The sequence below is a fragment of the Falco cherrug genome, chromosome 9 (assembly GCF_023634085.1).
Source record: "Falco cherrug isolate bFalChe1 chromosome 9, bFalChe1.pri, whole genome shotgun sequence".
Lineage (NCBI taxonomy): Eukaryota > Metazoa > Chordata > Aves > Falconiformes > Falconidae > Falco > Falco cherrug.
In genome coordinates this window covers 16430995-16450612 of record NC_073705.1, presented here as the reverse complement: position 1 = coordinate 16450612, position 19618 = coordinate 16430995, and the positions used below count along the sequence as shown (strand labels likewise).

Sequence of the window (19618 nt, the reverse complement as noted above, 5' to 3'; positions counted from 1 at the left end):
TGGTTGGTAACGTCTTGGTTGGAGGTTGGGGGGAGCCTGTTCACTTAAAATGCCCTGCTAACTTGCTTTCAAATACTCCAGATTGTTTTTCAGAGGCTTCTTAATAATCTTGTAATGTGCATGTATTCCTACAGTCTGTTAATTATCAATTATGATGTTAATGTGTTTCCATTTCAATAGAGTTTTATTACAGGAGCTCCCAAAATGCTGCATATGTGTTTTATACAAATGATTTGACTGAAACCTCAGTCATCTCAGGGGCAGGTTTGTTTACCCATAGTGCTTTACCTCTTACAAGAAGGAAAGGAGATGTAAGAGGTTTAAGCAAGACGAATTTCTCCTAATTTCACACGGCCACCAGTTAAAACAATGGCGATGCTCTTCCCCCCATACCCACAGACCCTTGTCTCTGTGCAAAAGGAGGGGTTTGTCATAACAGCTACAGAGAAACCTTTAATTAGTTTATTTGGGCTCCAAATGCAAACTGAGTTCTAATAACTCTACTAATTACTTTCTTGTACTGTGAGTGCCAATTTCCAACCTTAGGGGAGCCCACACATGCATCTGTCAGCTTCATTTCACATGTATCTGAGAGTAGGAAAATTCAGCTTGCTGTTGAGGCAGTCCGGTTGAATGGAGGAAATGCTTTGAGCCAGGCTGCCTTGCTTGTAGGTTATTCTTGTAGGTTATTACCTACAGGATAGCAACAAATTATTCAGGTGATAGTGCGAACCATTGTTGTCTCTGGTCAAAACCAATCTCTAGAATCTAGTAGTTATAAGGAGTCGGGTAGCCACATTAAGGATGTTGCAACATGAGGCTGCAGTTGTGGTATCCCTTTTTTTCCTCCAGCTGTTGTACTCCACAACCCACAATTGGAATGGCTAATGGATCCTGGTCCTTTTCCTGGCAATGTGTATTTTCTTTCTTTGGTAGATGCAAAGTACAGAGCCATATGGCTGTATCTGCACTGTGCTGGGGGTGGGGGACTAATCCTCTGGCACTTATCCTGCCTCTGCAAGCAGCTTGCAGCCATCTCTCTCTGCAGTTCTCCATGCGAGTAGTGTGACTCCGGTTGGGAGCAAGAGCCCTGACTAGGGGTAGCTAGCCCCGCGCCTACAGCATTCCCTAGCCAGCACTGAGCATCCATGTTCTGTTTTGTACAGCCAGTCTGAGTGCTTCTGCCACTTCACCACCTCTCCTTGGCCGCGTGGCTCTACAGGTTAACTCGCAGCCAACGTGCGCATTTTATATAACATACACTCTGCTGCTGAGAGCTTTGCCTGGTTATTTTTTTTATTTCTTCTCATAGGCAGGGGGAGATATCTTATGAGCCACACAAGCCTCTTGGGATCAGACTTAGGGCTTTGAATATAGTATTTCACAAACTACTTTCCCATTTTGATGTGTGCTGGCTCTTCCTTCTCTTTCCTCCTCCACTCCAAGTTTGGAAAGCGAGAGAGAGAGAAGCCCCTTTCCCCTCTTGGCCAGGATGCTGTTCAGCCATAGCACATACTGCCAGATTGCTAACATATGGGCAGAGGGCTCAGCCAAAGTTTTGAGAGGCTCAGCCCTTGGCAGCTCGTTCCACACTTTCCTGTCTCTACATTCAGGAAATGAAGTCAGAGTGTTGATATAAAACAGGCTGGGCTGAAAATTGAGAAGCTGGAGAGACTGAAGTGGGGGACTGGGAGAGGGGGGAGCTGTGGGGAGCTGATGAGCAGCAGCGTGCATTGCCCCACAGCATACATGGCATGGGGGCTTCTTGCCTTGTGCCAGTGTCCTCAGTTTGCTCTTGCTACCTTAGAGGACTGCTATTTTATCTGGTGTACAGATACGTGACTTGTCTGGTGTATGGAAAGATCAGCATGCGGAGATCGTGTTGTCTTGATCATGCAGCAGCATTTATGCAAGAGCTTGGAAGAGGTGAAGGTTGAAACTCTGGCAAAGAGCGTGTATTTCCGTATCTGGGACGTGGGATTCCCTTACCTTTTGACTTCTTTTTTTCCCCCCTGAAGAATGACTCCATTGCTAGGTTTCTATGCAATGATGTGCAGAGTGATTTTTCTCAGACACCTTCAACATCAGCTATTTTTTTTTACTAGCCCAGAGACTGTGGGGTGGATGCAGGGAGTTGCAGTTAAGTGAGTCTGCAGTGGGGATGGTCTGTCTTGCCTAGGGACTTAGCAGTTGGTGTACTTCACTTCTAGGTTGCTGGTTCAACCTAAACCAGCATAATAACCCAAAGTAATAGAAAGCTGGAAGCTGTTTGTGGCTTACAGAACCTGAAGTGGTCTGTCAGGCTCTGAGACCAGTACCTGGCTGACAGATGTCCCGTCACAAAAATGCTTGCCCACTTCTAATCTAGCCTGATCAACAGTATTAAAAAATGCAGGGAAATTTGCTTGGAAGAACTTTCCTGCTTTCATAGCCTGGCATCTTTGAGAGAGAATGGAGAGTCTGGTAGCTACCCAAGTGATCTCCTTTATTTTCTGGATGCTGCCATTCTTGTTGCATAAATTTTGTAATGGAATGGTATAGTTCGATCCTTAGGCTCTGTCTGAACTGTGTAGTGTCTGATATCCTTAGAAAACTCAGATCAATTTAACTAAAACTTAAGAGGGTGTTGGGCTGGACTTGCCATCCCCTGGGAGTTTGAGGTCAGCAGCTTTGTCATCCTTATCTGCTGCTCTGCCCTGCTTCTGTTTTCTAGCTAGCTCTTCAGGGTCTCTGCTCACTGACCATCTTTGTTTTCCATTCTTCTTTCCCCTGAGAGCAATCACGTTTTGTTGTTTCCAGCCAAGAAGGGTCTACAAACACACGAGATCCTCACAAGGGGGACAGTCACACGGGCATGCTTGTGCACAAAAGTGTGCTCCGTTTCTACGTCAGTCTTGGGTTAGCTGCGTTTTGCCTTTTGGAGACCAGTGTGATGGCTCCCTCTCTTGTTGTGTTGGGGTATGATACCCAGCTGGAGCAGGATGTTCACATGGAAACCTTAACCCAAAGTCACTTCTGTTAATTTGCTGTAGATCCAGATTTGCGACTAAGCAGGGAGAATAATTTTTATATTTACATTCAGAAACTAAGATCGGGTTTGTTAAATGATGGTACCTAGGATCAAAAATGTTGAGGTTTTTTTGGATGCCTTGTTCTGTGTTTAGCTGGAGATATCTCTTAGGAGCCAGACTGGAGGGTTGTAGGTGCAGTTACTCTGAAAAATAGGTCCCTTAAAACTCTCTGAGTCTGGTCACTGAGATTTCAGATTCTGGGTTTTAACATTCACCAAGCAATATTAACGTTCGCTAAGCAAGTGGTGCCCATATTGCTTGAGCTTCTAATAATTTGGAGCGTGAGGTTTGTCATTAACGGGCATAGTTACTTGATTTTTTTTCAACACGGGGGGCGTTCAGGTAACCTTACAGTAACCTGTACTATTGTAGCCAGACCTGCTCTTTGATCCTTTGATGCATAGTTATTATTGGTAATATGAATTAAAACTTTAAAAGGGTTCGCAGTAACCAATAGACTGTAGGGCAGTAATAAGATAAAGTGAGAAAGACAGCTTTTCTGAAAAGGTGAATTTAAGTTGATATAGTCCATAATTTCTGTGTCAAACCAGCTTCTCTATCACGTGCCTGGCTTTTCTTGAACCTGGATATAGGCTTGCAGTGGTTAAAAGTGAAACGAAGTGGGGCTGTGAGGGCTGTTCGCCCCTTCCCTGACCAGCAGCAGTGTTTCCCCTCATTAATGCTGTCCTGAGGGCAGAGGTATAAGGAGCAGAGTGATGAAGAGTGTGTTGAAACACACTCAAGCAGACCTGCTCTGGATGTCAAGTGGCTGGTGAGGGTCTTGGTGCTGACTGACCACTTGCTGGGAAGAGTGATGACCCTGATGTTGATCACAAGCTGGGGAGCTGCGGCAGTGCCACGCTGCTGCCTGCTCCTGGAGGAGTTGGTGGGGCAGGGTTGTTGGGCCACGTTTGTTGGAGCAGTGAGTGACTTCTTGCCAACCCCCTTTTCAGGAGAAGGAGAAGAAGTATATGTTACCAGTGGATAACCTGAAACTGCGAGATGTTGAGAAGGGGTTCATGTCCAGCAAGCACATCTTTGCTCTCTTCAACACTGAACAGAGGTATGCTCACATCTAAACGTGCCAAGCTCTTGAAGCTGGGGACAGAATTCATGTAATACTAGATAGCAGGGAATAAAGGTGAGCATGTTGGGATAGCTGTCCCAGAAAGATGTATGCATCCTTTACGGATAGCAATTCTTGGAGGAGACAAGAGACTTTGTAAAAGAAGTCTGACTTGATTCCTTCTGGTATCACAGATGTGCACCATCTTCTTGCTTCACCAGTGCATGGCCTGCAGCATGACCTTAGCCTTCAGCTGCTTGTGGTTACCTGGGTCTGGCTGTGGCTGGGTATACAATTATAATCAATGTTCTTAGCGAGTGAGTAGGGAAAGCCATAGGAAATGGGGGACCCAGCCTGGCTGGAGAAGTCCAGCAGCAAGCAGAATTGAAAAGGGAACCTTTCAGGTGCTGTTGAAAACACACAACTGATTTGGGGGCAGTCAAACTTGCTCATGAAAAAGAAATCATTTCCTTTTCCTTCTGCAAGGTCGTCATGAGGATACTAGCAAAGGACTAAGTGTCTCTGCCTTAAGACGACAGGAAGATTCCTGGTCACTGACATCTTTGTCAAATATGGGCAAATCCCTGATTTGCAATACAGAAGAACAAAATGTTTGTCTTTCTCTCAGGAATGTCTACAAGGACTACCGGCAGCTGGAGCTGGCCTGTGAGACCCAGGAGGAGGTAGATAGCTGGAAGGCTTCCTTCCTTCGTGCAGGAGTCTACCCAGAGCGTGTTGGGGTAAGTTATAGACAAATAACGGGATCAGAAGGAACACAGCATGCATGTATCTTAAGAAGGATAGCTGTATCCTCTTGTGTTAAAAATAAGTCTGTGGAGGTTTTGTCTCTTTCCTGAGCTGAGGACATTTTGCAACAAAAATTTAAATCCTTGATAATATGTCCTGGTTTTTCCTTTAAGGAAGCTTGGGGTGAAGTTAACTGGCAGTTTCAAAGCAGAGATAAATAAAGTAGGCAGACAGCCTTGATAAACCCTCTAGCTCTCTTCTTTTGTGGGCATTAAATTCCCAGTATAAGGGGAATGTTTAGCTACCTGACTACTAAATAGCATGGGTCTACTGAGCAAAGACACTGTTCCTTTTCAGTAATGCTTACTGTACGGCCTTGTTCGGAGCTTCCTGGCTTAGTAGTTGTTCTCCCATTCCCTCTCCCAAATTAGGAAGGGATGTTATTTGAATTTTTCTTTTACTTGGTGGACACCTTAATATGCTGGTTTAGCAAGACCTCTTATCTCTTTCCTTAGCCTTGTCCCACAACACTTGCTGTCAGCATTATGCTCTGCTTTAAAAGTATGTTTTAGAGAATTTTGGTACACGTTCCTGTACCAAGCCTTCCTGTTCCCCTCTGAAGAGGAGGCTGCTATAAATAGTTTTCCCATCAGAGAAATTATTATAGCTTATCTGTTTGTATTTGTTGCTTCTGATAGACTTCTCCCATTCATCTTTCCTGTTACACGTGAAGATTGTGGGTTTTGCCTTAAAGCATTTCCTGACAAACTGATGTGATATTAAAAAAAAGAGGATTAGGGGCTGGACCTTGTGACATCAAACTGGCTTTGAACCAGACTGGGCCTCTTAAACGTGTACTTGTTAAGGACACATGCCACCTGTTGGTGTGCAAATGGAGTGGTTTGACATAGGAACACTGACCTCTAGGCTGGCTGTCTCAAAACCCTGTGTAATGAATAACAAGCAGCTGTCATAGGTAAGTACATTTCCCTTTAATGCTAACAGTCCGATTTCCTTTGCAGAGCATCCTATTTTGATTTTCAGCTTAGCTAAACAATTTGCTTGTTCCTTTCCAGTGCAACGTAGGTATTTATATATTTTTAGTGGGATCGGTCTTTTTGCTTGTTCAGTGCTATTATGGGATCTTCTCCCAATTCTGAGACAAACTAAAAATCTTCTTTTATTTTTTTAATCCCTTTTTGTTTTAATTTTTTCCATGTATGCTCAAACTGGCCTGCCAGGACAAGGACAAAGTAAGTCTGACCCTCTCTGCCTGTGTTGCCCCCTGGGGCTCTCACCAGATAGTTCTCTCTTGTTTTTTCCTTTTGTCACAGAGGCATTTGCTGCTTCTCCCTCTTTGTACCTTCTGTTGGATTGCTACTGTTTGTTTCTGTTCTTGGTTTGAATTTTCCTTTTTTCTTTTTATTTCTCCCTTTTTGTATGACTTCTGATTCTTGGTGCAAAATTATTTTTGGGATTTTTGACCCTCACTTTTTTAAGTTGTCCTGTTTGATGTCCACTTCCTTTACTTTGTTTCTCACTGAAACATTACATTCTTCATTATGTAAGATCTTTCCGGGAAAAGCTCAAATTAACAAAAGAATTTGCCCTTTCTCACATGTTCTTGTTCCCAAAACAAGATAAGCAATTTCCTACACTGCTGCAAGTCCTTCAGACTGGGATGGTTTAAAATAAAGATATTTTTTTTCTTTCTCTATAAAATCAAGTTGTGTTGGAGTTGTTTTTGTTGTTTGTGGTTTTTTTTAAGAAGTATCCAGAAAGACAGCAGTGTTGCATGCTTTGCTGCTTTGAAATTGATCCCAAATGGATGAGCCTTGTCAGTTGCTTTCTGCCAAACAGCACAGCCCAGGTTTTCCCTTACAGAAAGGCAGAGAAAGCATTTCAGGCAGACAGGAAGAGATTTGTCTGCTTGGTGTGAAAGAAAAGATTATTAATGACTTTATGATGCAGGATTTGCAGCTGAAGTGATCAGGAAGGTTTTCTAGATTATTCCATCTACTTTCAGTCTGACAGAGGTGCGTGCGTACTTAACCACTCTGTATCTGTTTCCTCGTTTGTATAATGAGGATGAAGATGCAGTGTGTCAGAGAGTCTGTAAGGCTTAATTTTTGGTTAATGAGTCTCATGTCCAAACTGAATCTGGGCATGGAAAACCCAGCTCGCATGAAAAACTTTTCAGGAAGCTATAAACATTAAAAGTAAAAATACAGCTTTGAGTATTCACTAGAGCATATAACCTGTGAACGTTGGTCAAGAGTCCTGTTGCCTTTCATCTCTGTACAATAACTTCCTACTGAGAGAGCAGCTTTGTTGTTAAAGCTCCTCAGCTCCGAGCTGGAGATGTCTGTACAAGCTGAGCTACACATTGACAATCACAGCTCAAAATGTAAGCTTAAGGAAGTTGGTATTCATTGCATGTGCTTCCTGTGTGTTCCCTTTTCTTCTTTTAGCCCTCTCATGAAAAGCTAATTTTATGTTACTTTTAAAGAACCAATCTGTTTCTCCTTTTCTCTGCAGGCCAGTGAAGCAGAGGAGAATGGATCAGACAGTTTCATGCACTCCATGGACCCTCAGCTGGAGAGACAAGTGGAAACGATCAGGAACCTGGTGGATTCCTATATGGCAATTGTCAACAAAACCATCAGAGACCTCATGCCGAAGACAATCATGCACCTCATGATAAACAATGTACTTATCTCTCTAGTCAGTGGAGTGGGGGAGACACAGAAGGGGAAAAATAGGAAGGGAAAGAATGAAGAAAACCTGAAAGTGGCTTGGAAGGAGGGAGAGGTGGGAACAGAATGGAGTGCTTCAAGGAAGACAGTGCAAAGTGATTCCTTCTTTGTGCTCCTTTACAGACCAAGGACTTCATCCATTCGGAGTTGCTGGCAAACCTGTACTCCTGTGGTGACCAAAACACGCTGATGGAGGAATCAGCAGAGCAGGCTCAGCGACGCGATGAAATGCTGCGCATGTACCATGCCCTGAAAGAGGCCCTCAACATCATCGGGGACATCAACACCAGCACTATCAGCACCCCCATGCCCCCACCGGTGGACGACTCTTGGCTGCAGGTGCAGAGCGTACCATCTGGACGCAGGTACCAGAGGCTCAGGGGGAGAGCCCCACAGACCTGCCTGATGCCTCTTCAGTGGCTAGCTGGGGCCTCCGACTGAGACAGGGAGTCCTCCTCTTCCCCTCCTCTCCCTGTGGACGGAGAGTTCTGGGTACTTACATTGGGAGGCTCCTAGGCTTTGAAAGTGGTGTAGGGCTACTACGTCTTTATGGTGGATGCGAAGGCTTCTAAACCCTTAGGTTAGGTGGTGCCTGAAGTACCCCTGAAGGCAACCTGAAGCCTGGCGTGGCCCTTGAAAGCCAAAGGGTGGTGTGTAAAATGACATGAAACCAAAGGAGCGCTGAAGGCAGCCTTTGGGGACCTGATGATGACAAAGGGATCTCAGGCCAATTGCTGCAGTTGAATTTTCTTCATTTGTTTGTCAGGTCTCCTACGTCCAGCCCCACGCCACAGAGGAGAGCTCCAGCTGTTCCACCCGCCAGACCTGGGTCTCGAGGTCCAGCTCCTGGGCCACCTCCTGCTGGTGGGTCCACGCTGGGTGGTGCCCCCCCCGTGCCCTCCAGGCCAGGTGCCTCTCCTGATCCCTTTGGGCCCCCGCCTCAGGTTCCTTCTCGGCCTAATCGTGCTCCTCCTGGGGTTCCCAGGTAAGTCCCGAAATGTTGCTCCACGCAGGTGGGATATGTCCAGGTTTTGAGTAGCAGCCCTGACAGCGCTTAGCCTGCCTGGGCCATGGAAGGAGAATGGAGCGCGTGGTATGGGTACAGTCTTCAGAGACTTGAATGGAGTCCATAGGCAGGAGCATTGTTGTCCATTGAGATTTCATTGCATGGATGAGGCAGCGTCAAGGCAGCTCTTGGGAAGAGAGAGGCAGCCTCTTCGCTGCACAGACCTCTGTGTAAAGGATGGGGGAAGAGGACCTTGTACCCAAGGGCTTTATTAAAGCAGTCATACCAACACCCCTGCTCACAAGTAGGAGGTGGTCACTAGAAGAATCACAGGGCTGGAGTGACAGTTCCCCTCTGTGTAGGGCTCCCCAAAGTCTGAAGTTGCCCCTTTTCTTCTGGCCCGGAGTTCTTCAAGGTGAGTTAGAGACACCTTCATCTAAGCTGTTCAGTTGCTTTTTTGCTAGAAAATATTGCAACGTCACTGCAGGGAAAAAGATAGTTTTTTGGGGGGGCATTTCTGTTGCTTCTGTAATCAACTTGAACATTTTCCAGTCTAGAGGGTCCAAATCACACAGCTTTGCTTTCCATTTAGGAAACTTAATTCCTTTCCTGTGCAGTCGCTTCAAACACACTTCAGCAGAGTAGTAAGGGATTACCCCCTGTGCAGCTAGGCACGTGTTCCTGAAAGAACTTAGGAAGTGGTCTGGAACCGGGAATGCTTTTATGTTGAGTACTCGGCCTCCTGTGAGAAAGAGAAGGTAATTAGCACAGTGAAGAATGAACATAACCAGAAACTCCCCAGTGACAAGCCAGAGGGAACACACTTTCCTTGTGGAAAATACCTCCTTTCCAGTGGTTGCTGGTGGGACCTGTCTGAAAGCATTGCCATTTTCTGAGGAAAGGCCCAGCCTGTCAGTGGGTGATGACGGTACATGGCAGAAGAGGCTCAGCTCCCTGCTGTGATAGTGCCCCAGCTCATACTTGGCGCTGCCTGTTTGGGGGGGAGGTGTTCTCTGCCAGGCTGTATCTAGCCCAGAGGTGGGTGAGTCTGAGGAGATTCTAGACCAGTTTCTGACTCTGGTGCGTGCAAATGGTTTGACTTTCTTGGTGCCTCTGCCCCAGTCCTCCCTATGCACCTTGATGCAGCTCCCACAGTAGCTTGTCCACACATGTTTCGGTGTTGCCCCAGGGACTGTGGTCCTGCTGGTGGCACCTACGGATGTCAGCATGCTTTTCCTGTGTATTTCAGCCCTTGCTTCTTGTGACCCTGCTTTTCTGTATGATGTTACTTTGTAGTTTTGTTTTTAGTATACTTTTGCTGCTTTCTGTTTCCATCTTTCTTCTTTCACTCAGTTTCATTTCTTCACTCATGAAAATATTCAATATACCTGATCATCACGGTAGGATTCCCCCAAAGGGCTGAAATGAATTGGTCTCTTCTGAAGAAATCCGTCATAGCCTGTCTTGGTGGCTTTCCTGCCTTTTGCATGAGGTAGAAGGGTTTAGGGTAAGGTAGGGAACAGCACTGGAGCAGAGGAAGAGATTGTTTCATGCTTAACAGACCAATCCCTTGTTTTAGAAGGAGAGGTGGTAGGTTGGATTGCATGCTACTGACTGCCCAGACCTGGAATTGAGAATGTAGTTCCAGAAGGTGTGAAGTGATGCTCATTCTCTGATCCCCCTCTCTGATTCTTCCAGTTGTTCATAGACTCCTCTGGATCCTGACATCAGCTTGTCATTTGAGTTCACTGATGAACGGAGAATTTCCAATAAGGGACTCTTTCTCTTCCTCTCCTGTATATAGAACAAGAATGTTCCCTGCTAGCACTTGGACTTGGGCCCTTCTGCCATGGGTGAATGAATGCCATCTCCATTGTTGCTTTTTTTAATACTTTTTAAATTCTTTTCCCTTGCTTACCAGGCTACACTAGTGTGTGTGTGTGAGGAGCAAAGCTCTTGTATATGGCATGAGTGGGCTTTGCTGTAGGAGTTGTTGTTATGTAGTGAACTGGAAGTGCATGGTGGTGGCTGGATGTAGTTTGCATGTGTATGCACACTGATTCCCGTGTAGAGGTTTGGCAGGTTGTGTGCCTCCAGTTGTGTGAGCATCTGATTTTATGAATGATGAACTTAAACAAATGTCACTCTATTTCTTTCTCATAAACATAATTATATAGACACACGTTTTCATGCATAAAGACCACACAGTCCATTTTCTTGCACAGGAAAGTATTCCTGCATATAATTAAGGACACTTAAAACAAGGCTTGCCATCCTGCCTCTGTACTTAGCATTTATTCAGTCTACTATGGAAGTCTGTACTGCCAAATACAGATCTTTGGGAGCTGAAAGACAGAAACAGTATAAGGTCCTGTCTGTGTGCAGTGAAGGACTGCACTTGGACTGTGTGCCTATTGGAGCTATGCAGAAGGATTAGCTCTAAGAAAGCTGTGAAGATGCTCCTCTAGGTATTTGGGCTCTTCAGTTAAAGAGTTTGATAGAAACTGTAGGTGAAAGAGCTTAGGCAAGCTTAAAGGAAAAGTAAGAAAGTTTAGGTGAGAATGACTTAACCACTGGAAAAATGAGTTGAAGGTGTTAGTGGGTTCTCCGTTGTTTGGTACATCTAAGGAAAAAGATGCAAACGATCAGTATCACTGTACGCATAACATTGCATGGCTTTTGTAACTTGAATTATTGAGGAGTTTGGAGTAGCCGATCACATGATTTGTGACCTTCAAGATACAAGCCTTCACCTGCTGCTTCCCATTTTGGGTAGTGCTCAGGACTGCATGTTACCTCCCTCTTTCCTGAGCGTTTATTTCAACTCTAGCATTTAATATGGTCAGAAGATAGGAATGCTTAGTGAGAGGCAAGTCAAGCCACCAGTAGCCAGCTGGTGGGGGTATACTGCTGGTTTGGCAGGTATGGACATCAGCCTGGATGTGTGAGTGGACTGGGTGGGCGAGTGAGCACCAGCCAGTAGGTGTGTGCACAGACAGATAGGTTTCAGCACACCCCTGTGCGCAGCAGGTCCTGGACACATGCAAAGACGAGGCTGATTGTGTGTGTGCGGTCCTGCGTGGCACGGTGCAGTCCCAACCAGCAGTGCACGCTCGTGCCGTGTTCTGGAGGGGGATGTGCGAATGTGTGGCTCTGCAAGTGCATGTGTCTCTGTTCCACCTTCTTGACAGTCTGTGTGGCCTCTGCCTTGAACTGTCTGAACTGCCATGTTGATTTCATGTTGTCTTTCAGAATCACTATCAGTGACCCCTGAGGACTGGCAGCCACGGTACGTTCTGCGCTCTCCCTGCAATGCATGAGTCAGTGTGTCCCCATCCTCCATTACTTTGCTCTGCAGCTCACCTCTGCTGCCTAGTTCTTGTATCAGTAATAGAGTCCCTTGTCCAACGAACCACCTCTGCCAGGATCTCATAAAGGGAGGAGTCTTGAACAGAAAAACTGGCTGATCAGAGACAGAGCAGCTGCTTGAGCTGCAGGAGCTGGGGAAGCCTCCGTACCTGACTTCTCTGCTTCTAGATAGAGGAGGTGGGATGGGGGAATGAGCTCTGGAAACAAGGCCTAGACTGTCTGTGTCTTTCATTTGGCTTATATCCACACTGACTGGGAGGTCGGCTGAACGAACTCCATTTTTATTTGGTTTGTCAGCTGTTAGGATCAAGAGGGAGACGTGGGGAGCTGTTAGTTCAGACTCCTCTTCTTACATTCTAATGTCCGGCTGGAGAAGTACTCCCATCCTCCTTGGTGCTCGTGGAAGGCAGGAGGAGTTTGGGTCATTAATACCAGGACTTCCATATCTGAGTGCAGGGTAACTCTGACCTTGAATGTTCCCCGTTATCCTTGTGTCCCATTGTCACAGTTAGAAGCCAACTCCCTTTGCTTGTTCTCCACTTGACCCTTTACCTTCTAGGTTACTCTTTTGCCTCCATTCAAACTGCCTTCTCTCCTCTGCCTCCTGCCCCTGTGAGAGGAAGTGTTTAGTGATCCATCCCCCCAGCACTCTGCCCCGAGCTCCTGCCTGTTTCCCTTTCCTATCCCTCCCTGCAGTTTGCAGCATTGTACTTGTTCAGTGATGTAGCAGGGTACTGGGGCAGGCTCATGTGTGCTGCGCTGGCCCAGTGACTCTTCCTTGTCCTGTTAATGCTGAGACTGGGGGTGTAGAGAGGGAGATGGAGGAAATTCTCCTGAGTCTTTTTCCTGGGAGTCTCCAGCCCTTACTGACAAACAGGTAGAGAGGGCAGAACAGGGCACGTGTAGGGATTTTGGGCCCCTTCTCCCTTTCTCTGTGCATGTTTCTTGAAGTGAAAAGTCTGAGAGGAGTGGAAGCAGCAGCAGCTCCTGTGGATTCTCTGGCTGCTGGTTGCAGCAGAGAACTGGGCTTGGGTAGCGTGTGCTGAAGTCCTCTCAACAGGAATAGCAAGCCCTGTTCCAGGGCAGGGCGGCTCACAGCTAACCCCCATCGTGCAGCAGACGGTGTCTGTTACTGCTGCGTGTAACTGCAGTTAGAGCTGAGAGGTGCCACATCACATCAAACCAATGCAGTGATTGACATCATCTTTGAGGATGTCATCTGTCAGCCCTCCTCGCTGATGACGTACTGCAGAGGTGTTGGAGCAATCAGCAGTTTCCTCCAATACTCCGCCTACTGCAGACATCCCTGACAGCCCTAGAAACATGCATCTTGGTGAACAACCTCAGCAAAGAGGCTTGCTGTTGTCTGTACCTTGTTCTGGGACTCGCTGTTTTGGGGTGTTCTGTTCTTGATCTGGCATAAAGAGCACCAAGGAAATTAAAAACCCAAAACACCACTATAAAACAAAGAACTTTAAAAAAAAAAAAATTCCCCCGCAAAACCTTTTGCAGTCCAAGGCAATAAATGTAATGTACCATCTCTGTTAGGTCCTTAGCAGAACTCGATTAACCCATTGTTTTCCTAGATACGATTAGCTCGGTGTTCTTTCTTGGTATGGCTTGAAAGACCAATGTCAAAGGACATGATAGTCACCATAACTGGTCTTCTCAGGCTCCTGCCAGGACTCGGGTCTTACTTCCCACGTACTGGAGGCTGCCACAGACTTCCCCATGAGCAAAACTTTGTTCCCTCTTGTTCTGACTGAGGAAAATGACTTTTCAGTGATATAAAAGGGTTTGGCTAGCAGTGTAGTGAGACAGACTGAAGTAACATTTCAAGAGTGAATGCTGCATGTCTGAGAGACCTCTCTGTCCCTTTTTCTGCTAGGAAACAGTTTTCAGCCTTTTATAACTTCACCAGGCAGATGCTGCAAGTGTCTCCAGAAAACCTGTAACTTTAAAAAGTGACAGCTCCTCCCCCTGAAATGCCCTGAGTGCTGAGAGAAGTGTCTGCAAAAATGAATCACAGTACACTACAAAAAAGCAGCCCATCTACCTGCAAATTATTTGTGCTCTTTTCAGTCCTATTTATTCTGGTAGGGTCAATTGTTGTCTCTTGCCAGAACACGTCACACAGTCCAGTGACTTCAAGCATCCTTTTCGCGTAAAGCTGTGGAGGCTGTTAGAACAAACTGTCCAAACTCCTGAAATGCAAAAAGTCCTTCAAGCTTCTCAAAAAATGCCTTCTAACACATGTGACACTACAACAGCATCTCACTAAAGGTTGAGCTGAAGTTTTGTGAGGCTTTAATTCAAGTGCTATTGCTGTTCTGGTAACAGTAGTAGCCTTTGAATGGTTGGTATTGCATTTACACTGTGAGCAACCTTCAGAGATGATGCACAGACCCTGTGTGTCGTGATGCTGAGGGTCACAGATTGCCCAGTTGTAACATCTCATGGTGAGATTTGCTTCTGGGAGACTGTATTATTTTGGCATCCTTCCAAGGTGCTTGTAACTTGCAGGTTAGCTCAGTCCCATCACTGTACAGGAGCAGTAACTTGATGGGCATGCTGACAGTGGGGTCTTGTGGTCCCTATTGACGCTTTCAGTCAAGAATAGAAATGTTTTACTGTCTGAAGCTTATATATCACTTCCCAAGGCAAACAATGAGTGGTCGTAATTGTTTTGGGATCTGGGGCTCAATAGCTACGGAGCAATAAATTCTGCTGAGGTCTAACACACAGGACTGTAGAGTTGCCTTGGCTCATTTACTAAGATGAGGGAGCTTGCCATAATTTATAGGAGTGCAGCTCCTCTGGTACCAGCATGCCGATAGACTTGCAGCCAGTGCAAAACAGGACGTCCTTATCTCGGGAGATTGCACTGGTGCAAATACCCTCCTCTGCCCCCTCTTCCCTTCTTCCTGCTTCCCTCAGCCCGTGTTAGGGGAAGGTCTTCATTTCTCTCAGCCAGGTGATTGTAATCTAAATTAAAGCTTGTCAGTGTGGAATTATTCAGGCATTAATTCTGTGACACCTGGTTCTGCATTGTCAGTGCAAATGCTTCCCCTCTATTTGGTCTGCATCCTGTTGGGTTTGCTCTTTGCTTTTCAGGCAGTTCGGACTGTAAAACTACTCTGGCTCAGTACTGGACAATTTAATTATCATAATGATGCTGTTTAGGCTGCAGACACTGCAGGGAGCATGCTTTAAAGGAAAAACATAATTGGACTCACTGACTTACAGAACAATTTATTTGTAGATTTCATAAAGCCTGTAGTCTGAGTCTGAAGTGATCTTTCAAGTAATGAGTTGAGAGAGAGACAGCAAGGGTGTGTATTTTCTGGGGTTTTGTTTTTCCCCAGTCCCTTACAGAAAGGAGACTCCAGAGCACTTAAGAGTTTGCCATCTGTGTGAGTTAACTTGTTGCCCAGTTACCTAGCTAAAGTGCCAGTAAAAGGGCTGGAGCAGAGTGGGGTAGCGATAGCCAGAGCTCCTTTTATTGAAGTAGAAGCTGCATTTGCTGAGCACCAGAACTAGAGAACCAGAAGCAGCAAGCTTGCCCCTAATGTCAGAGATCAGTGTCATTGGAATAGGCAACCTCAGGCTTGCATTAGCCTCGAGGGCGGGGGAAGAAGGTGCTCCTCCAAACCATCCAAGAACCTCTGACAGCAGCGCGTCTCAGAGGACCCCATCCATGCTGTGTGACTGTCATGTGCTTGATACAGGAGCTCACTGTTGTCCGTGCTTCTCAACTCTCGTTCCAGAGCCAGTGCATTCACTGGCAATAAATCTCCGCACTTCCAAATTTCAGAGGGAACACAAAACTGGCTGTGCAGCAGATTGCTTTACTGGTGATCCATGCTGTGCAGGAAGGCCAGTGTGAGGCGTGAGTAAGCGTGTAAGTCTCCTTCGTGGAGTTGCAGGCTGGTAGTTTGTGCCTCATGTTTTATTTTCTCGCTGGCTCAGGCGAGGTGGAGAAGCACGTGTGATTGTGACTGCGATTGCTGTGCTAACCACAGTGTGTGTTCTCTTGTTTTTGTTTCCTGCTTTTTCACAGCAGAAGGGGCCCCGCCTCACCTACTCGACCTACCATAATCCGACCGGCTGAACCGTCCCTCTTAGATTTATAACTCGAGGCTGTAGACAGCTGGCGACGAATGCCGTGCTGGCGGCTTCCCCATTGCACCCTCCCTTCCACAGCCACAGTCACTCCTCTCATCCATCCCACACCTCTGCCTCCCACCACCCCCTCCTGGTGTGTCGTAAAACACTAGCCTAGTGATCGAGCTCTTCGTCTTCACTCGTGCGTCCTGTATTGCTTTGTGAGCGTAGAGTAGCCTTCATTCAGTGGCATGGATCCCTGAAGTACACAGGCTCCTTGGAGAGATCAGCCGCAGGGACATCCTTAAGTCCAAGCGGTGGCTGTCCGTCCAGTAATTCCATCCGCCTGGTCTAGCCTGGATAAGTGTCCTGCCTGCATCAGTTAGCTGTAGCACCTGGGACTGATCTGTAGCTATTTTCTTTTCTTGTAGCTAAGGCGACAAAAGTGTAACTTAGAAGAAAAATCCCGTCAAAACATGTGACACCGTTAGAAACAGATTCAATGTCCTGTGTATTAGTTTGACTTCTAAGGTGCAAAAATTCATGTTGGGAGCAGTGCAATCAACCTCTTACCGAAGTGAGGCAGGGAGATCAAGAAAGGGGGAGAACTCAGTGGATCGGTCTAGTCCTGCCAGAGCGAAGTCTGAGATAGCACGCACAGCTCAGCGGGCAGGGAGCACGCGGACCTGCTCACGCTCTGCTCCTAGAAGAGCTGGGGAGATCCTGCTGGTGACACACTGGCTCCTGCCAGCGGCTGTCTGGCATCACCACTTTTGGCTGACTTGTCTGAACCCAGCAGGGAGAGGGGAATAGATGCGTGGCTCCCCCTTTGCAAATGGACAGCCGCATTTTTTCTGGGAGTTGGCTGGGTAATCTTTTGAAAATTCTGCTTTGAGTAAGCACATCTCTCAGTGTTTTTTTGGGTACTGTGGTGACTTCTTCCGTAGCCTTTTTCTTCTTGCATGCATACAGTACGTGTTTGGGGAAACTTGTAACCATTGTTGATCACAACTCATCTTCTGAAGGTTTGGGGTTTACTTTTCATGCTATATGTATTAAAAAAAGACTTGAGAATCAAGAATATATCAACCCCGTACATCTCAGATGTCATGTCTCTACCAGAGCTAAATGAGCCACCCGTGTTGCAGGCTTTCAGCCAGGCCTGTTTCAGGTTTAAGTTACCTTATTTCAGTGCTTAGTGCTCTTAATTGCTGTGGTGGATCCTCTGTTGTTCTGATGCCAGTTCCCTTCTGCATTGTAACTGTTGTTTTACTACTTTTCCTCCTCTTCCTTCCCTTCCCCTGTTCCCTGTTTCTTTGTTTTCTTGTCTTTAAACTCCAGCCGGCCGGGTAAGGCCAGTCCCTCCCGCCCGGAGAGCCCCAAACCACCATTTGACATGTAGGCCTGCTCCCTCTGAGACTCTTTGCCTGCCTCTTAGCTGTTCTGTCCTGGAATGGTCTGACTCGAATCTCACATGGCTTGTTTTGTTTGTGTTTTGTGACATACACATATCAGATGTAATTGTAGTGAAACTGGGTTTGGTTTTGGTTTTTTTTCTTTTTCTTCCCAGATGCTTAAAGGAGTTAAGTATATTGTAGTAATGATAAACATATATTTACTGTTATAAATATCTATAAATATATATATATAAGATGAAAAATCTATATATGTCCAGGTGTTTAAAGCCATTTGTGCTTCCTTGTGGATTTTAGGAAATACACACACAACACATGCAAAAAGTTAACCAAATCCCGATGTTGAGTTTTTGAGCTGATTGTTAAATTCTCTGCTGTGTGCAGTTGGGTTGTTGTATTACCCCAGACTTGTGGGTGAACTGTCTCAGTGCTGGTAGTAGCTGTGATGCAGTTTGTGATCTACCTGTCACTCTTGTTTATTGGATGAAATAAATGATCATTTCTGTATAACAAAGGTCTCCATGACTAGAATAAAACCATCGCTCTTTCTCTTGCTCTTTCTCTGTGTGATTTTCAAACTGTGTTTGCTTATAACTTAAATCTTTTCATCCCATGTATTATGCAAGTGGGTGCTGTCACAGATAGGGAAGGTGGACCAGACCTGCTGCAGCAGAGCGAAACTGCTCGTCAGATGCAGAACTTGACTCCCTGTCTCTGTGGTAAAGAAAAATGCATGGAGGTGCCTCAGTGACTGGACATATGGCAGGTGTGAGTTTTGCACACAACTGCTTGGTTCTTCAAAAGGTATTTTTGCCTGTGAGCTGTTTGCAGAGCACAGCAGGCCCCTATTCAGGGTAGGTTTTTTTGTCAAGTGGTGTCTTTTGGGGCTGTAGCTGAAGTACAGCCCAACCACAGTCTAGTATACTCAGCCAGCTCCTGCCTGGCCCTTGCTTTGGGCTGAGGTGGGATTTCTCCCCTGGTATAAACCGGGTAAACCTCTGAATTCAGTCCGAGTAAAGGTGGGTCAGCAAAACACTCGTGAAGGGAACAGGGTGAAAAACGGGTCTGGGTGTGAAATGCTGCCCACAAGAACCATCGTGGGCTCATCAGCAGTCTGTCTACAGGAAAACATTCATGAAAGCTAAGTGAGAAGGGTATCCTGTGCCAGGGCAGGTTGTCTTAAAAAAAAAAAAAAAATTCTTCTCTTTTTTTTCCTGATGAAATTTCAGTGTGATCTGTGTTGAAGAAATAAATGTAGTCCATGCCCACCTGAATGAGTTTATTTGGAAAGCGAATTTGTGACAGGATTGTCACCTCTGCAACAGACTGCAGACCACCTTCACTCCTCTCATCTCCTTTGCAGTACTAGAGTAGAACATCCAATCAATATTTATTCCATTTACAATAACACTCTGTATTAAATCACAGCCCTGCCCCCGTTAGCTATGATACAGATTTACAAGTAGCCTGAGCAGGCATCAACACTGCAAAAGGCTTAGTCTTTCTTCAAGGAACACAGAGCATTTACACAGGTACAGTATGTACACAGACATGTGCAGCCAGCAGCCTGTGGCACTGGCTGTCACCCCACTGGTGGTGTGCTAATGATGCTGCTAGCGCCATTCAAAAGCCAGCCCCGCTCTCTGCCAACAGGTTTGCAGGCAAGCTCTCATTCTTTGAAAGCTTTTTTTAGTTTTATATGGAACCATCAAGTTGAACCATTAAAAAAAAAAGAAGCAACCTCCACAATCTGCTTCTGGCCTTGGAAGAGCTCTAATGCACTGATGTGAAGCTTGAGCAGCTTGGAGGCAGAAGAAATGAATGGTCTCTCTTGACAAACGGCTGAATTTGTACCACGCTCCCGTGCCTGCCTCTTCCGAGGCAGGTTCACGGGGAGGCAGCGTGTGCTGCTTCAGGCGCTTGCCCAGGCTGTGACCGTTGGGCCCCTCAACCCTCCTGTGCAGCCTTCCCTACAACTCTGCTGCTGGAACTGCCCTCCTACTGCCAGGCAGCTCCTGCCTCAGAGGCAAGTTCAGCTGGCTCCCAGTGCTTGCCCCACTGGCACACCTGAGGGGCTTGGCTTT

General features: G+C 46.2%; 1 protein-coding gene across 18 annotated transcripts in view; it reads left to right on the top strand.

Annotated features, from left to right (window-relative positions):
• The window catches only part of DNM1 (dynamin 1), a 68714-nt gene extending 50627 nt beyond the window's left edge, over positions 1-18087 (top strand). For 4 of the 18 annotated variants that reach the window (XM_055720952.1, XM_055720957.1, XM_055720954.1 and 1 more), the window contains 7 exons: positions 4025-4134; positions 4766-4877; positions 6126-6137; positions 7423-7593; positions 7764-8005; positions 8407-8625; positions 16076-18087. In XM_055720952.1, coding sequence (XP_055576927.1) covers positions 4025-4134; positions 4766-4877; positions 6126-6137; positions 7423-7593; positions 7764-8005; positions 8407-8625; positions 16076-16148 — 939 coding nt within the window. In that variant the 3' untranslated portion in view covers positions 16149-18087. Of the gene's footprint in view, positions 1-4024; positions 4135-4765; positions 4878-6125; positions 6138-7422; positions 7594-7763; positions 8006-8406; positions 8626-11898; positions 11936-16075 lie in introns of all 18 variants that reach the window. The other 14 variants (XM_055720961.1, XM_055720960.1, XM_055720956.1 and 11 more) reach the window with 11 other exon arrangements.
• Positions 18088-19618: the final 1531 nt, after the last annotated feature.